General features: G+C 37.3%; 1 protein-coding gene across 1 annotated transcript in view; it reads right to left on the reverse strand.

The window, feature by feature from the left end:
• TPR2 (Tetratricopeptide repeat (TPR)-like superfamily protein) overlaps positions 1-19,168 on the reverse strand; it is a 194,937-nt gene that overhangs the window by 164,655 nt on the left and 11,114 nt on the right. The window contains exons 2-6 of the mRNA XM_089391589.1: positions 3,440-3,652; positions 2,875-3,066; positions 2,568-2,768; positions 2,374-2,454; positions 292-430 (exon numbers count right to left, since the gene is read on the reverse strand). Coding sequence (XP_089247715.1) covers positions 292-430; positions 2,374-2,454; positions 2,568-2,768; positions 2,875-3,066; positions 3,440-3,652 — 826 coding nt within the window. The remainder of the gene's footprint in view (positions 1-291; positions 431-2,373; positions 2,455-2,567; positions 2,769-2,874; positions 3,067-3,439; positions 3,653-19,168) is intronic.

The following is a 19,168-nucleotide window of genomic DNA, read 5'->3' on the forward strand; positions in this document are numbered from 1 at the left end:
TTTAACTATCATTTTATTATATTAAATCAAGTAAGCCTTATACTCTGACAAAATGTTTTAAACTTTCCCAATTGAAAGATCTGTGCAAGTATTCTCAGCTGTATACAGTTTGATGCTTAAATTTAAAATTGGAATATAGCCTGTTCACCAACTAATTATAAACAAAAAGACTTCGAGCAGCATCCAACTTCAATCATTAATGACAAATCTAAAAGGTCAAGATGATGAATTAGAAGTTTTGCACAAAGATATCTAACTCTACAATAAGGTCATTGGGTTCATGTATTATACCTGACTTGCTTGCAAAATCAGCATCCATATCTTTATCGTCTGCTTCCTGTTCATCAAAACTTTTGACTCCTGCACCAGCAGTGTCCTCCAAAAGGTACTGGAAAACTTTTCTTTTTGGTAAGGCATGCCCTGCATTTGACTGATATCTAACCATTGTCAACAATCGCTAAAAAAATGGCAGGAATGTGATGATCTTAAATTACAGATAAAGACAGCACATAAGAAGTACCTAGCTACCCATGTATGGGAGCATAAAATTATTATATTGTCTTGAACAGAGGGTGGATATATTGCATGGTTACGCATACATAAACTATGTCGGTGCATAAGTATGTACAAATTATTTAATTAATTGTGCCAATGCAAATAATTGCACACAATAAATAAACTAATTATCCATTGCATGGATAAATCTCAAATTTAAGTAATCTTATCTTAGAGAACCTTTGAGTTATTGGCTTAGTGAACTAGAAATAAAAGAACAGTTTGCACGTAATTTGCAAGCAGCTGGCATCCAAGTTTCTGATTTATAAAGCTTACATCTATCTTAACTCTGCATTTACCAAGCACTGAGAGGGATGAGACCTCTCAAGATGCAAAACCCTTTTCGAGTGTAAAACTTCAGAAAATGTTCGCACCTCAAGAGAGTTGAACCTTCTCAACGTTTGATAGATTCGGAGTTAAGATGGACCTATGCTAGTTATCTATAATACTATTTATATCATATATAAATTTCATATCTATATATATAGATATATTCTTATTTTTAATTTTATTGACATATTCTTATTTTTAATTTTATTGAAACTCTCATAATAAATATAGCTACATACATATATGCATGGCATTTTTCTTTGACATGTGTTATTATTTATTTTATTTTATCTTTTAATGTGGTATGCATAGGATAGGTTTCATTATATATATATCTTTGTGTGTAGCTTAGAAAAAGAGTTTATTATAAATATTAAGTTTTTATATGTTTATTAACTAAATTTAAACATAAAATTCTGAAATATCATGGTTATGAATATGAATCATCATTATTTTAATTTATATGATAACTTTTATATATATATATATATAATTCCATGAAAACCATCATAATATATATCACTACATATATATGTTTACAGCATTTTTCGTTGACATATTTAATAATATTTTTTAAAAATTTTAATATGCAATGCATAGTGTGTATATACATATATAGCTTAGAAAAATAGTTTATTGTAAATATTAAATTTTTATATGGTTATTAACTAAATTTAAACATGAAGTTCTGAAATATCATGGTTATGAATATGAATTATCATTATTTAAATTTAGTTTGATGTGATATGCATATTATAAATTCTGTTATAAAGAAGCTATGTATAATGTGTAATTTTTTTATTATTAAAAAGAAAATTGCAATATAGCAGATTGAATTGAGGTGACTTATTATTTTGATTATTACTTTTACTTTTTTAATTGAGTCCGTTTTTTTTTTAATCTAATGCTTCATTGATCTAACGACTACTGCATCTCCCCCATAATGTATGTAATGTAAATGGAGCCAACATTGTTTTTTTTCAATTTAATTTAGATCTAACACCTCATTGATCTAATGCTCCACTACAACATCTCCCCCATACTGCATTGTAGAGTGCCTTTTGACGCAATAAAAGACACGGGTCCTCAATGTACAAAAAGAAAAAAAATTGAGAAAAATAATTGTGTGAATGTTTCTCTTTTGTAAATTTTACCAGTTATATCCTGTGTCAATTTGCAAGTTTCTTGTTTTGTTATACTCCTGTGGCCATGTGCATTTTCTCACAAATTAAACCATTCTTAGAAGTATAAATGAGATCCTTCAATCTCAAATATTATGACATGCATTCTTTATCTGATCTGAAATCAATGGTACGCTACAACAAATTCTTTAGCTTGTTTCATTTACATCCTAAAATAAAATAAATGTTACATCATCACCCTTATCACTTTCTTAGAGGAAGCAGAATTTTAAATTTTTCTATCATGGCATGCTTGTCATTTTATTTTACTTTAATATTGAAAACAAGACCATTATTTAAAACCCACCTGATAATACAGCTCTACTGCTTCACGAGTATATGCATGGTTTTCATCCCAAGGCAGTGGAGGTGAATCTCCTGCAAATAAGTGTGTAAGCTAAGGCAAAGCCAAGATTCTACTGTTGATTAGCTTGCAGGGAACATGAATAGCATAAGAAGCTATGCAAGCTGAGAAAAAGGATGATCATTTTTCAAGGATATCATATCAAGATGTGTTGAGAACATGTCATGCTCACAGAAGTCTTCAATAAAATCACTAGACATAACCTCGCCATAAAGGAGGAGGACTGGCCAGTGAAGAATGCCGCTTTTGTCCAGCTTTGGCTTTCTTACTCCAGTGAGGTCCTTATACATGGCCCTCCCCAGCTTTAAATTTCTATTTTCCAATGCAGAAACAAGAACCTGTAAAGTACGACAAAGGAAGGCTTATAAGACCTCGAGAGGTATAAGTTACACCGAGTATATTAATCATGGTTTGTCATATCAATTCATTTTTAACTTTACAAACCTCAGTTGTAGATAATGCTTCTGATGCTTGATGCTCGCGTTTGTCAATCTCTGCTTTCTTTGTCTTAACCTGTTTCTCTAACTTCTTAAGTTCTTCATTTAAAGGAGATTGCTCAAGGCCACATCTACATAGCTTCGCTGCTTCTGGCAATAAATCTAAGGCAAGAGCAGCTTTGGCCCCTCGATAATAGGCCTAGTTAGAACATTACATAAAGTAACAAGTTAGGCCCAAGGAAGATAGCACTGTTCATCACATATGGTGATTCAAACAATTTTTTGGACTTTATGAAATGATTCTAAGTGAGGAAAAATTCAGTGTTGGAAATATGAAGATAATTGACCAAGGGAAAGATGGAACAAAGTGCATTTTCTTGAACAGGTTTGAATAGAGAATAAAGGAAAAACAAAATCAAATTCTTTGCTTAAATACTCCTAGAAATTAGTGCTAAATAGTAAAAACATACATACTGGTACAAGTCAGAATCTTTTCTTGCTTAAAACAAGGAAGAATCATATTCATAAGTTTTAGAGTATATTTATAAACATATAAGCATGCATATGACAACCTTGACATTTGCTGAATTGATCTTTATTGCTTCTTCTGCATCTGTTAATGCACGCCTGTAATTCCCAAGAAGAAGATTGACATGGGCCCTGTTTGCAAAAAGTATTGAATTCTCGAAATTGTTTGATATCTTCTGATTGATTGCTCGAGTATAGCAATCAATGGCATCTGCATAATGCTTTTTCCCCATCTTAACATATTCATTGCCTTTTTCCTACAAGAGAAACAGATGAACAATATCAGAAGAAAATAAACCCAAAGCCCATATAATTATTGTCCTCGACACCACTATAAGTAAAAGGCGATAGAGAACAAGAACTCGGAAGGAACTTGAAAATAAGAATAGGCAACACATTATAATACTATTATCATCCTCCCTTCCACAAACTCAGCAAATTGACATCAGCACGGTAGGCACTTAACAAACTAAAGCACCACAATTCATGAACAATCTCCTGATTACAAGATGGAAAAAACAAATCAAATAGCAAGTGCAGCATTGTATCATATTATTAAGATGCCCCAAAGCAAACAGAAACTGGATTTCTGTTAAAAAATGTATGTCAGAACTGGACTATATAATTTTACAGTTATATGTTTTGGTTGAGAATATCATGGCTTTTCATAAAAGAAGCCAAAATACATTAGCTTCTGCAATAAATGCACAGCAGATTCTTGTAACACATCAAAGAATAGTTTTCTGAAATAAAAAATCGAATGCAAGGAGGAACAGTTGATAAGGTGAAATTAACCAACATACAGTATAGGGAGATGGTAATGTGTCCATACTTAGCCAAATGGTGTTTTCAAAATGATACAAAAGTTTTGTATTTTCCCAGCTTCAAGCACAATCTGTTGCCTGTAAGTCCAATCACAAAATAAAACGTAAAGTAGAGCTTGCTGAGAAGAACTGTCTCAACCAGTGTTACACAAAGTTTCAGGGGAAGGGGGGCAAGGAGAAGGAGTCTTGGTGACGGCTGGAAGGTACCCCCCACTTAAACAATGGACAGCGTAATGGAGGCAGGAAAAAAAAATTAAGATTCAGATATTATTATTACAAATTAAATAGGTAAAAGCCTAAAACGGTGAAAATGTCGAATGCACAAAATTAGTGAAGGAAATTCAAGTGCAAGTAACTTATAAAAATACATGATAAAATTATGAGCGATAATATTCACAATTCCACATGAAACATAAACCAATACCATTAATAATTCCATCATACGGTAAAAGACAGCCAATCAATATGCTACCAATACCATTCATAACTGCTTCAAATGATAAAAGACAACTAATCAATATGCAACCAATACCATCTACTGCTGTCAGAAGTTAGAACCATAGAAGTAATGGACATATACAGATTTGTTAGATTTACAGGTTAATGATTTTTTTTCTGAATAAGTCTACTCCTATTATTGATACAAAAATTTTACAACGAGGCGGCAACCTCAAGAGGTCTAGCCTGGAGAATGGCTTTCTCGCATGACAGATTTGGCAAATAATCCACTGAAACAAGCATCAGACCGCCTAGATCTAGGACTATTACTGGAGCCTTTAAACCGGAACCACCTTGACAAAATGTAGACTGTGTGGAGTTCCAAAACTGCTTAACATAGGTGATACTATTGACTCGAACTGTTAACATAGACAGAGACCAACTGAGCTAAGACAGAAAACAACTGAGCATTTCCTTTGAACAGACACGATAATTTCAAAAAGAACGACAACCTGATCAAGCATCATGTGCAGTGGAGGGCGATTCTTCCTCAATTGGACAGCCGAAACTTAAGAGGTCATCATGATCAGAGGGAAGACCCTCTTCTTTTGGCGAACTCCCATCACCTGGAAGATTTGAACGTGCCACAGCAGGCTTGACCTGGAAAGCAGAACTCTTTGGGACTTCACACTGCTGGCGCTGATTCTGAGAGGTGCTTGGCAAATCTTCCACCCCCAGCTTCGGTGTAGCATGTGGAGTTGCCGAAACCATGCTTGCTGCGCCCTCACTTAACTGAATCGTGACTGTGGCTATGAAAGAATGATTGCTTAGCGTGCAGTGAATTTGAAAGCGGGCCGAGTGCTCATGAGTGTAATGGGGGCTCGAAGATGCGACCCGTTGTCCCCTGCCACGACCACACCCACGTCTGGGAGCAGGATGACTCTCAGAAGAAGAGCCAGGGAATGTATCCGCGGAAGAGGAATAAGCATGGCGCAAGGGACGACCACGAACTCCACCCCTGCGGTAACCCATTCTTTGTCGCAGGATAGTCATGTTGCCCTGAGAATAAAGCGCAGGACCGACAACAATGCTATGCTGAACAGGGAAGACAGGAAGGGGGAGATTTAACAAGATTGTCGGAGGATTGAGAGAGTTGGAAGGCTTACAGCTAAGGAGAACGCTATAGGGGCTGTGGCATACCAGGAAAACCATCACCGAAGTTGCTCCACGAGCCTGAATACCATGGAAACCTGAAACCTCCACCGAACAGAGCATAGCACCTGCAAGGAGGCCTGAAATGCATGCGAAAGGAACAAAGCTGAAATGGGTATGCGCCATCTGATTTGAGCAGGGGAACCTGTGTAAAACGTCGAGCCACATTAACGCGGCCTTGAATGAGCTCTCCGAAGTATTGAATACCAACCACAGGTGAAGCCAGATGGCGCAAGACATACTCCACGCGCCGACTGCTCCCGCCGCCATCGTCTTGTTATCTGTCTCGATCACCCGCATCCGGGAGATTTACAGGTTAATGATTAATCATAAGAGACTAAACAAATTGTATTCAGACAAGTGAGAAGGACAAAGGAATCAACTGCTAGGCAGATGACTTCAGTTTCCAACAGCATGTAGAGTGCTAAAATCTTTGTTGGATGAACTTAATGAATTTAGGCAACTCCATTGGGGTAAACTAAAATACAACGGCTTCTACAATTTCAGTATTAATGATAATGTGGCAAGCAAACTTACTTAACAAATAGCTCACCAAAGCAGTAAGTGTGTTTAAGCAACAACTCCTATACAGCTATGAGAACACAAAATGCTGCAATAACTTGAGACTTTGTTGAAGGTCTTTAAGAATTGCTTCAGAAAGAACATATATAGACTTCATACAAATATTAGGAAAGTGACTTGAAATGATTAGCTTCTGCAATTTGGACAGCATTTTGATTATCATCTAATAAAGTATTGTGAGATTCCCAACAATCCTCTACAGCATGGGGTCTTTACCACTAAGCATGGTGACTCTAGAGCATGGGGTCTTTACTATTAAGTATGGTGACTAGTAGAAGAATACACTCTTGAACTCTACATTTTATTGCCAATATTTTTTATTACTGACAGCTCTAACAGTAACACACTGCTTGCTTGCCTTCCTAGGTATCCCATGCTAGTGCGGTCAAGGATATGCTAGATTTGATTTCACTTTTCATCAAGCGCACTTAAGAGGAACTGGTTTTGACGAGTGGCAGCTAGACATTCCTAAGACAGTTGAGGGACATCTTCCCATCCTTAGCAGTGTTTTAAAAACCGGCCGGTTCACTAGCTGACCGAGTCAAACCGGCAGAAAAACCCGGTTTGACCCCTCCCTTCGCAAAAAATTAGAAAAACCGGTCCTAACCGGGCGGTTTCGGATGGAACCAGCCGGTTTATGGTCAAACCAACCAGTTTCATCATAAAATGACTAGTTTATTGCCAAAGCAGCTATAAACCCCACAAAATACATTTTTGTGAGTTTTGAAGCTGTTGTGAGCAAAATTTGGGGTTGTTTTCCTCCAAAAATAGTCCTTCCAATAAAAACATGCCCACCCTCTCACATTTTCCAAAAACATGCCCACCATCTCATTTTCCTTTAATTTTCATTTTCATCCTTTTACTTAAATTTTTAACATTACCATGAAATGACTCAGGATGTTTGAGAGTAGTTTCGACCTCATTGGATTTCATATGGAGAAACTAGAATTTTAGGTTTCATTCAATATTCAACAGACTTAATGGTTTTCAACATTTCATGGTTTGGGGGTTTGAATGTCTCCATTTGATTCTATCATGCGTGAGGGTATGAGATTGGCATTTGATCAAAAGCATGAAGCCCTTTGAGAACCTTGATGTTAGTGGCATTGATTGTTGAACTTTGTTGATGTTGGTGTTATTGATTGTTGAACTCCTCTACCATAGCCTTAACAAGAATGTACCCTTCACTCAAAAGAAAACAATTGATTAGGCATGCTAATCTTGTTCTACCACATTATAATGTTGAGGAAATGAACCCGTCACTCAAACCAAAATCATTGGTTAGGCATGTTAAACCTTTTGAATTTCTATCATGTTAAAAGGTTGAGCAATCCAAGTCTGAAGACTTTGAGCTAGATGATGTTTATGTATCTCTTGTTGATGATGTTTATGTATTTCTAGTAGCGTTGAAACTTGAATCAATGATGAGTTTCATGAGTGACCATGTTGATCAGTGATTTGTAGTTTTGATGTCTATTTTTGCTACTACTACTAAAGTTGTAGAGGAGTTTTAGGAGTCCTCAAACTCTAAGCCATATTATTTATGTAGCTCATGTTGATGATCTCTTGTCTAGTAGTGGTCATGAGTTTGATCATGATGAGAAGTAATCATGTTGTTGATCACTGATATGTAGACTTGTAGTAGGTCAGTGACCCCATAGTTTAGAGCATTGTTTTCAGACTCTAGAGGCCATTTAGAGCCTCATTGATTATGTATTTTGTTGTTGATATGTATTGCACTCAATGCCATTTTGATATATTCACCTTTACATCGTATATAGATGAGCAAACCTTGCATATTTTGTCTCTATTGGTTTGGAATCATGGTTTTAAATCTTAAAAATAGTTTTTTATTAAAAACTAATTATTTCATGTATTTTTTTAAAGATCGGTTCATTTAGACCAGTCTCAGTTTGGTCGGTTCCGGTTTGAAACCCGGTTTATTAGGTGGATCGATCTAGTCACCGATTCCAGTTTTTAAAGCTATGATCCTCATGGACATTTACATCCTCGAATTTTCTGAGATGTCGGGAACATCCCTAAGAAAAAGGGACGTCCCTTACAATTGCCTTGTCCCTCATGGACAAGGAAACACTAAGCCAGCCCACTTCCATTTTGCATCTGATGGTGGCTGGATCCATTCAGGGTAGGCTGGCAATAAGCATAGATCCACCGATTGCTCCATCAATGGTGGCATCCCTTAGGGGTGAGATGCATCCTTAATGCAACTTGGTCTCATCCAAGATAAAGCAGACAAAAATAAAAAAGATTCTCATGCATACACGGGAATGGACTGTATCATTTATCAGTGACAGCAATAGAAGAATGTAGTCTTGTAGAAAGACACATTAGAGAAATTATAGCGTGAAAAATATAGACATTTAAACAACTACATTTTACAATTGCTAAATAAATCGAAAATGGTTTGAGGATTGCCTGTATTCCAGAAAAATGACAATGACTATGAAGCGTGTGCACTGGGAAAATAATACACAGAGAAGCTTGCTAAGAGTCAATGGAGAGCCAGTGACAAACTTGAGTTTGTGCATAGTCAAGTGTGTGGTCCAAAGAGGGTGACATCTCTTTAAGGCACAAAAGACTTTGTGACTCTACTTGATTGTACTATAAAAGTATAGGTATACTAAGTTACCGGATCCGACAGTAGGGGGGCCAAGATCCCCGGATCCTCGGATCTGATCCAGATCCGAAGGAATACATATAAAATACGACAAGTGGCGGATCTTTCATTTTGGGAAACGGATCCTCCTTGCTAGAAGTGCATCCCGATTCATTTACCGAAACCCGCAAAATTTTTGTCCAAATGCCGAAACCCGCAAAAGTTAAAACTTGAAGTGTATGTGGGGGAGTTTAGGGTTTTCATTTTTTACTTTATTTAAAGGTAGTGTGGTCCCTCTTTGTCGATAGTGCACCCAACATTCAACAGGCGGAACATGTGACATTCGGATTATTCAGAAAGTTGCTATACTCTTGGCGATATTCAACCCTTCAGTGTTTCGGTTTGGCATTATTCACTGTTTAGGTGTTTGTCGTTATTCATTGTTCAGGCGTTCAGCATTTGTCGTTATTCACTGTTATTCACTATTCAACTGGACCAAGTCACACCGCAAGGTATATTATATTAAACAGGTGTTTGTCTTTTCTGTTGATTTCTTTCCACCGCAATGTTTTTCTCACGACTCGAGTCACCACTGTCTCACAGTTCACTTGTTAATTGATAAGTTATAACTCATGATAAGTCGTATTCGGGCCAACGCCAATTCACTGATAACGGGTGCATCCCCAACTTTAGCCACCCCATCAAACTTATCTGTAGCCACCTCGTCAAACTTGTTCCACGTAATTTTAAGCTTGTTAAAGTTTTAACTTTTAAACATTGGCACATATGAGTCGTATTTGTCACCATGGACATGAGCCCCATCTTTGGTGTTGTTACTCTCGATGCCTTTTGTGCTGGTATATGGATTTATCATTTGGATTACTAGATGCTTGGCTCACATATTAAAACACACACACAGTGACGCATTTAGAAACCACCGGATTGAATGCAATACCAAAACAGAGGACTCAAAACATTTTGAAAACTTTGTTTGTCTTAACCCCACTTAGTATAAGATTTTTCCAAATGATAGAGAAAGTACTTTAGCAGTTAGCACTATAATAGTCAAGCCAGTGCTCTCTACAAGCAATGGTCATTGACAGCTTCTTCAGGTAGAACTCAAGGTAGTCGGGCCAGCTTGTCTCACCTCCACAAGTTCTACAAAAATACTCAAAACTACTATCTTGTTCATTTGCCATGAGTAAATTGTAATTTATGTCCAAGGTCTTGATAGTAGAGTGTATACAATCTAGAGGTTTCACTATCTTCTGCAAAGTTGGCTTGCTTCTGGGCTACAAGATCTACCACCTTAATCTGTGGATAGATAGCTATGCACCTCAATTTAACTTGCCAGTTAAATAATTGGGTCAGCACTATTAAATATGATTTATTTTTGTTTATCATATATGGGAAAGAATATATATGACTGCGGAACATGGTTGGATCTCTATGTCCTCTTATCTTATTATTAGAAATATTAATAGTAATTGCTCTGATGTTAGCCTCTCTCATAAAACAATAATAAATCCAAAAATAAATTAATTAATTAAATATTCAAAGTTAGGAATTTGTGCCTAACTCTTGGGTTGTTCCTCTAAGATAGGAGTTAGTTTAGGTAACTCCTATATTGGTGTGTGTCTGGTGAGAAATTATCTCAACCAAAGGAGAAATTATCTCAACCAAAAGTGTCTAAGATAGCACGCACTATCTTGAGAACACTGTCTCTCATCTATTTATTTGTAACACTATATTCAATTATTTTAATGTATGAAAGTGAGAGAGAAGCATGAGGCTTCAGCCTTTTTCCGCCAATATTTTGTCTCTGATTTTTATGTGTGTTTTTCTGTAATCTCTTTGAGTTAGTTTCATTTTCGAATGTGGTATCAGAGCCTCCATCGTCAGATTCTTTCAAAGAATACGCTGTAAATTCTCCATCGGTTTGAATCTGATGCGATGAAATCCCTTGACAATAACTGTCTCCTTCGTTATTTTCTGTATATTTTCTCAAGGACTGGGAAAGGTCTACATTCAAGGCCTCATTTAACAGAGAAATATTTAAATCTTCCGATTCTTTTTTAGAATGGCTTTCTTGGCCTCCTTGGACGAACCATAAAGGTGACCTTGGAGAGGGAAAAGGCGGGCACGAAGACGACAATGGCGGAATAGAGACTGAAGACGGAGTTTCTGCAACAGAGTCGCTCCCATTAACATTTCTGTTGCGTGGAGATGCATCGATTTGACCAGTTCCTGTGGCATTGTTCTGTCGGGGTTTCAGGCTTGCCATTGAAATTTTTGTAGCTTTTACAGACCTGAGAAGGCAGCTGTCAAAGCCAGAGCATTTAAGCTGCCATCGTGGAAGTAGTTATTTGTTGCACAAAATATCGGGTATGAGAGAAGATTCATCGGGTATGTATTGTCTCAGTTTGTGATTATAAATCTCTGTTTTGGGATGAATGTCGCTGCCAGAGCGAAATGGTTAATCGACTGTCTATGTGATTGCTTATTTTGAGAGTTGTTGAGTTGTTGAGGAATAAGGATTACGAGCTTCAGGATAGGCCCGCAGGAGGGCTCCAGGCCCAAATTCTTGGCCACGGTGCCCCCTCTGCCCCATACCGTGCAGTGACAGCTTAATCGCTCACTTGTCAACCGACGTAACCTCGACATAATTTTCATTGAAAATCCAAAGCTGAAGTTTTCGCAGTCCGATTTCGTGAGTTAAGAGGAGGCTTTGACAACTGTAATATGGGTGCTTTTTCTTTTTGAATTTCTTCCCTGGCGGCATTTTTACATGCCAAGGAACGATCTCCTTTCATGAACAGCCCCTTTAGCAACTCCAGGATCTGACGTTATCCTTTACATTAGATTCATTAGCAAGTTTCTTTTGTATGGATGGTTATATCCCAACTTCAACAAAGTGTCTCGACACACTCAGAAGCCCAGTTTTGCGTCTTGAAAGACCTCCAAGTTCCTCTTTTCTATGAGAAAACCGCAGTCTCGAATATGTTTGCTTGCGACTACCGACACTTTCATTAAATATTGAGCGGTCTATCTTAGGTATTACAATATCCTTGAGTTGTAGTTCTGTGTCCTCGTCTGACCACTGGGCTGCGCAATTGATCTCATCTTGAGACAGAAACCGTAAATCTATGACAGGAATTTTGCGAAACTCTGGATGGCTATGGCCTTCATCCATGGAAATGTGGCTGGATGGACCTATCACCATATAGTGTATACAAAAAAAAACTAGATCCATGACTCAGGAGGTGGTGGCTATTTTTGGCATTTCAAGAAATGGTGTTGCATTTTTAATTATGTTATCTAAGCACAAATATTCTTGTTCATGTAATGCTCCAAGAGTGTGTGTAATGGCCAAGGAAGCGTGAATAATGACTAGCAAGGCGCTGGAGCGTCCTGTGTGGCTCTTCACATTGCTACGTTGAAGGAGTTTCTGCCACATGAACATCAAGAAGAAATTGGAGGAGTGAAAGGTGTGATTTTCCCATTGATATTAGTTATTCCAACTGAAAATCATTGATTCGAATCCGCAAGACAGAGGTACATTGGAGACTCACAACATAAAGGTTTTGTTATTTGTGTTAATTCTTTTAAAAAGTATACTTTTTAATGCAAATTGTCCACAATATATATCTCAAATCTCGAGAATATGAAAGTCATAAAAGAGTCTTAGCACATTCAATGAAGTTTTTAATGGAGTGATAAGATGTGAAGTAATAAGGTTTTTGGAGTGCAAAGTAAGAAATATGTTTGTATTTGGACTGATGAGTGAATTTTTTTTTAGAGAAAAATCAATCATGTACTCCAAAGTAATATTTTACTTTGCCAGAGATTTTGAGAGTGATTGAGTGAGTGCAGGTAATTTTTGAAGAAATTTTTCTTTTAAGAAGTTCTGGAACTTTGAGAATATTCCATGATGATGTTGTCAATGTGAAATATGATGTACTCAGTGATTAATAAAGATATCATTTTTTTGGTGTTGATGTGTCCTAGATCCGCCCGAAATTGAATAAGGGGATCTAAGGTACACTATGTGTGCTTGATGGCGCATGTGTTTTATGGATTCATGTTTTTGCTTATGATTTGTGTCTAGTTTTGACACATAAATGATCTCATTTAACACACATAAAGTTCAATGCAAGCAAGCACAACACTTGTAACAAAATAGCTGCAAGGAAGGATAATTAAGCTCAACACATGCATTTGCGTCACTACAACAAATAATCAAAGTTTTCAACATCGGCATTCTACCAATACAATCAAGTTCATGAATCTGCAGACTCCAGCATTTCAAAGCAAAGTCTACATCACTACAATCAAGTTAATGAATCTGTAAACTTCAACGTTTCAGAGCATAGTCTACATCAACATTATTGAACTTGTAATCAAACTCAAATTACATTGAATTGTAAGGGTGCATTCTCGGTTGAAACCGACACCCAAGTCTTGAATTGAGTCAAATAGAATTCATTGTAGTGAGTCATTAAAATCATTGTAAGCTTTTTTGGGTGCATTTTCGACAGTGTTCGACACCCTTCCTTTAAGCAGAATCAAGTGAATGCACGATTTTTAACTCTAAAGCAAACAAGCAACAAGTTCACATCTCCTGCAAGCGAGCGTGAGTATTCATTCAAGCAATTTGCGTCAAAATAGTACAAAGTTCAGACCTTCAAGCGAGCCAGAGTGAAGTAAATTACAACAACCATCAAAGCAACCAAGCAAGTTCCACTCTAACACCAATCAAGCAAGTTGAGATCGACATCAAGCGAGCGTGGCTATTCATTCAAGTGAGCGTGAAGTCATCAAGTAAGGCAAGTGAGCGTTCACACAAACGCGATCATCATCAAGCGAGCGTGAATTCCAGTGATCAAGTTCAGATGGCGCAACATATTCAGTGGTTAAACATTCTTCATAGTTTGATAATCTCCAGTGATGAAGACATGGTGCACATCAGCAAAGAAACTCTTGCTGATTTTTCACGGCATCTACAACAAACACATGAAACCATTGAGTTTCTTCAATTAGAGTCGCAACTACAAAGAGATGAGCTGCAAAAAAGAGTGCTTCTTCCAAGTCATTCAACCATACAGATGAAGATAAAGATGTCGAAACCAAATCACTCATCCAAACAACTTCAAGTGTCGAAGTTGTTCATGATCAAATTCAAATTTCTTCCAAACCCATCATCAAGCCCTGGGAAGAGATTCAAAATAACAAGAATCGACGAGGCTTAGGATATGTCTCTGATGACACCAACTTACATATCCCAGATTATTCCAAGCCAATTAAGTTCATCAGTGCAGGATTTCTTGCACAACACACCTCAGAAGGTTCTGAGAAAATTGCAGACAAACAGAATTGCACGCAACCTGAAGTTAATGTCCAACCGAAATGTTCTCATTGTCAAAGAACCGGTCATATGGAAGATCAATGTTTTGATCTCCATCCTTGTTGCCATTGTGGCAAGCCCAATCATTCCTCAGAAAAATGTCGCAACCAACAAAAATCAGCCAGATTGAAGATACATTATGAATGGATCGATCCTTGGGAATGGTCATCCACAGTCAAATGGTTATCTCAGTTCTACAACCGACTACAATCACACATAGTGCAGCCAGCAGTGAACCAATGATGGTACTCTTATGCAGTTTAACGAGCGAGTACAACAATGAAACTCTCCTACACTTGAAGGGGGGGAATTCAAATATATTTTGGAGAAGATTGTCTCTCCTTTCAGCTGACAAAGGGGGGAAAATGTCAATGAAATTGACAAGTGGTTGTCCGACTGAAAGTCTCGACAACATCAGCGAAGTAGCCAGTGGGCATCTTCATCAGCCAGTGGGCATTTGTCATCAGCAGTGAGCATCAGCAAATTCGCCAGTGGGCGATCGACAACCAAAGCAGCAGTGAGCAGCTTTCATAGCAAAAGCAGCATTGAGTTGTTTTTCGACATCTTCAGCCAGTGGGCAATCATCATCAGCAAACACGCCAGTGGGCGTTCATCAAATTGTGTCAGTGGACACCGGATGCTGTTTTCAAACAAAGGAAAGTTGGATCCTTTTGCGGCTTGGCAAGTGATGGAGTTGTCAAGCAACATTCAGAGATGAATCAGGCATGCAGCTGATTCATGTTCTCTTCAGATTTGAGTTTTTTCCAGCATCCAGTTTTGGCGGTTTTTTCAGGCAATGTTTTTGAGGATCAACATGAGAACTTGGAAGATGGTTCCTCGTTCTTATTTTGGATTTATTATTGAAGGGGGGAATGTTAGCCTCTCTCGTAAAACAATAATAAATCCAAAAATAAATTAATTAATTAAATATTCAAAGTTAGGAATTTGTGCCTAACTCTTGGGTTGTTCCTCTAAGATAGGAGTTAGTTTAGGTAACTCCTATATTGGTGTGTGTCTGGTGAGAAATTATCTCAACCAAAGGAGAAATTATCTCAACCAAAAGTGTCTAAGATAGAACGCACTATCTTGAGAACACTGTCTCTCATCTATTTATTTGTAACACTATATTCAATTATTTTAATGTATGAAAGTGAGAGAGAAGCATGAGGCTTCAGCGTTTTTCCGCCAATATTTTGTCTCTGATTTTTATGTGTGTTTTTCTGTAATCTCTTTGAGTTAGTTTCATTTTCATCTGAGAAGTGTTCTACCATTCAAGAAGATATTCATATTGTAGTGGTGTGTTAAATAAAGTGTATTTTAATTTTTATTATTTAATTGTGTATTGATAATTGTTAATATATTATAATTTGAATTTTATACGCAGTACTAAGTAAGGTAACCTATAGACCATTAACATTATGGAACCATCACAGCATGAGCAAAGTGAAGGGGAAATCATCAAAATAGACCCAAAATCTCCTCTATGGCAGTATGTCGAGATTATTAGAAAAAATCTCGGAGGTGGTTCATTTAAATAGAAGTGCAATGAATGCCAGGATATCAAAAATGGCTTATATACCAGAGTGAAGGGCCATCTCATCGGTCAAACTAAGACAAGGGTGCAAGTATGCATCAGGCCAAAAGATGCAAATGGCAAACCTAGCAAAGGTTTGAGTCCTGGAAAAATGAAATTCTATGCATCTTTGCAAGAAGTCGCTGATAGGAAGCTTGCTAAGGGAAAACACCATGTGCAAAGTTCTACAACTAAGCTTCCATTTCCATCTAGGCCTGCTGCCACAACTAATAAAAGGCCCACTCTAGGCCCCCTAGAAGCAGCTTTCAATAATCAAGGTAGAGACATAGCCGATGAACATGTAACTCATTGCATCTATGCAAACAGGCTATCATTCAATTTGGTGCATTCCCCTTAATGGCAACAAATGATTAAGGCATTTAATGAAGCGCTAAAAGGGTACAAAAGCCCTGGATATGAAAAGTTCTGCACTACTTTGTTGGCATCAGAGAGACAATCTGTGGATAGACAACTACAAGCAATCCGGGATACATGGGCAGAAACCGAGGTGTCCATCATTCTTGATGGATGGAAAGACCAAAGAAACCGTCCATTAATTAATGTTGTTGTAGTATGCCCCCAAGGGGCAATGTTTTTGAAGTTTGTTGATTGCAATGGAAGAGAGAAAGATGCATCTTTCATATCCACAATTATTATTGATGCAATAGAAAGTGTGGGGCCACATAATGTTGTCCAAGTCATTACGGACAACGCACAGGTTTGTAAAGCTGTAGGTTTGATTTTGGAGGGTCGATATGATCACATCTTTTGGACTCCATGTGCAGTACATTCATTGAACCTTATGCTTGCCAGAATTGGTGAGATTGAATGGATTAATGAAATATATGTAACAGCGAAAGAAATCCAAATGTTCATAACCAATCATTCAATTTCCCAGGCCATATATCAAGGTTTTGCAAAGTTGGAGCTACTGAAGGTACTTTTTTTAATTAATATTATTTCAAATTTGTATTGGAAATTCTTAATTTTGATTACAAATTTGTATATGATTTCTCATTTGAGATTTGACTTTTTGAAACTTGTAGGTTGTTGAAACTCGTTTTGCCTCCCACACTCTTGTCATAAAGAGACTTGTGGAGGTGAGACAAGCATTACAAGCAATGATCATTGGCCCTCTTTGGAAATCATGGGGACTTCCACTTCTGATAGAGGGCAAAAAATCAAGTTCATCATTCTCGATGATCCATGGTGGGACAAGGTCCAATACCTTCTGCGGTTTACTGAACCAATCTGATCAGGGCATTTGACATAGATACACCTTGCTTGGGGGAGGTTTATGAAAACATTGATAGTATGTTGGAGAGGATAAGGGAAATTATCAGGGCAAGTGAAAATGACCCTTTTGAAACATTATATTATGAAATGAAGGACATAGTTACAGAAAAGTGGAAAAAAAATGACCACGCCATTACACCTTTTGGCCTATGCATTGCACCCTAAATATTATCATTCCAAAATTGTCTTTACCTAGTAAAACAGCGTCAAACAAGGATTCTGAAGTGGTACAAGGATACAAGACAGCTTTGAGGAAAATTTATAGAGATATCGGAGTTGCAATGGAAGTATGCCAAGAATTTGGATGATTTGTACAATCTACTAGTAGCTTTTCAGATCCAGTAGTTATGGATGATCAAGAGCATCTTGATCCTATTACTTGGTGGGGCTTCCATGGTGGGGATAGCATTCATCTCTCCACTCTAGCCACCAGGTTGTTATCACAAGTTGCTAGTTCCTCATCAGCTGAGAGGAATTGGAGTACATATGGCTTCATCCATTCAATGAAGTGAAACAGGTTGGGAGCGGCAAAGGCTGAGGATCTTGTTTATGTTCATTCCAACCTCCGTCCTCTATCACATGTTGAATCAGAGTATAAAAAAGGTCCGAGCAGGATGTGGAGCCTAAGATCTCTGACTTGAACCTGACACTGAATGCCATGACTCACCTCAACCTACTTGAGGATATTGTTCCACCACCAGTCCAGCCTACTAATGCAACTTCCTACATTCCAGGACCGCCATCATCTATTCATGATGTAGAGTTGCAATATGCAGAAGACAATGTAGATCCATTTGAGGATATGTAAATGTATTTACTATTATCATTTATGATATTATAATCCTTTTTGTTAGTTTGTATGAGGGAGGATGCATCATTTCAGTGTTTCAGTATTCATATCTATAATATATCTAATGGTTTCAGTTCTAAAAGTGTTTGATGGTTTCAGGAAGTATTTGATTTTTGAACTAAGTGTTTTTTAAAATTTTAAAAATATTATTATATTTTTTTTTTCTACTTGACGTATCCTTGCCGTATCCGGATCCTGGATTTTCAAAAAGCTAGCGGATCCAGATCCGTATCCATATCTGAATCCTGGTAACCTATACTTATTGAAAGAAAAATCAGAACTTAGAAGGACTAGAGTCTAGAAAAATTCAAACAATTCAAGGCCAAAGTTGAAATTCAATCAGGCAAAAAGGATCAAGACATAATGAGCTATCGCAAAGGTGAATGTAAATCTAGTGATTTCTTCAATTTTTTGCAAAATCCAAGGCATCAAAAGACAATTTACTTTTGCATACTCTAACAAAATAGAGTTGCTGAGAGACAAAACACTGAACTATTATTGAAATGGGATGTTGTAATATGTATGCTTAAAAGGAATACTATGTCAGGTGGATTTTGAGGTGAGTCTACAAATAAAGTTGCCTATCTACTAAATAAAACAATACTGGGGCAGTGCATAAGACAACACCTAAGGAAGCTTTGCCTGGAATAAAACCCCAAGTAGATAATTTTTATATTTTTTCATATACAGCATATGTACGTTTTCCATTTGAAACGAGATATAAATTAGATGCTAAAAGCATAAAATGTATTTTTGCAGGTTATATGAATATCTACAATGCATAGATTCTTTGATCCATTAAAAAGGGAGCATATAAATAGTAAAGATGTAAAACAGACCCGAGGGTTAAGCTCAATTGGTGAAGTCCCTGTTCTAAAGCATCTTGCCACTGGGAGGTCATGGGGTCAACTCTTCTGGATGCCCTCAGGGATAGGCTCTGATTAGTTTGGCCAGAAGGATGAGATCCCTATTTTCGC

Source organism: Pinus tabuliformis, chromosome 1_1, assembly GCF_031772625.1.
Source record: "Pinus tabuliformis cultivar Carrire ecotype Pingquan chromosome 1_1, CPIR1, whole genome shotgun sequence".
NCBI classification, from domain to species: Eukaryota; Viridiplantae; Streptophyta; class Pinopsida; order Pinales; family Pinaceae; genus Pinus; species Pinus tabuliformis.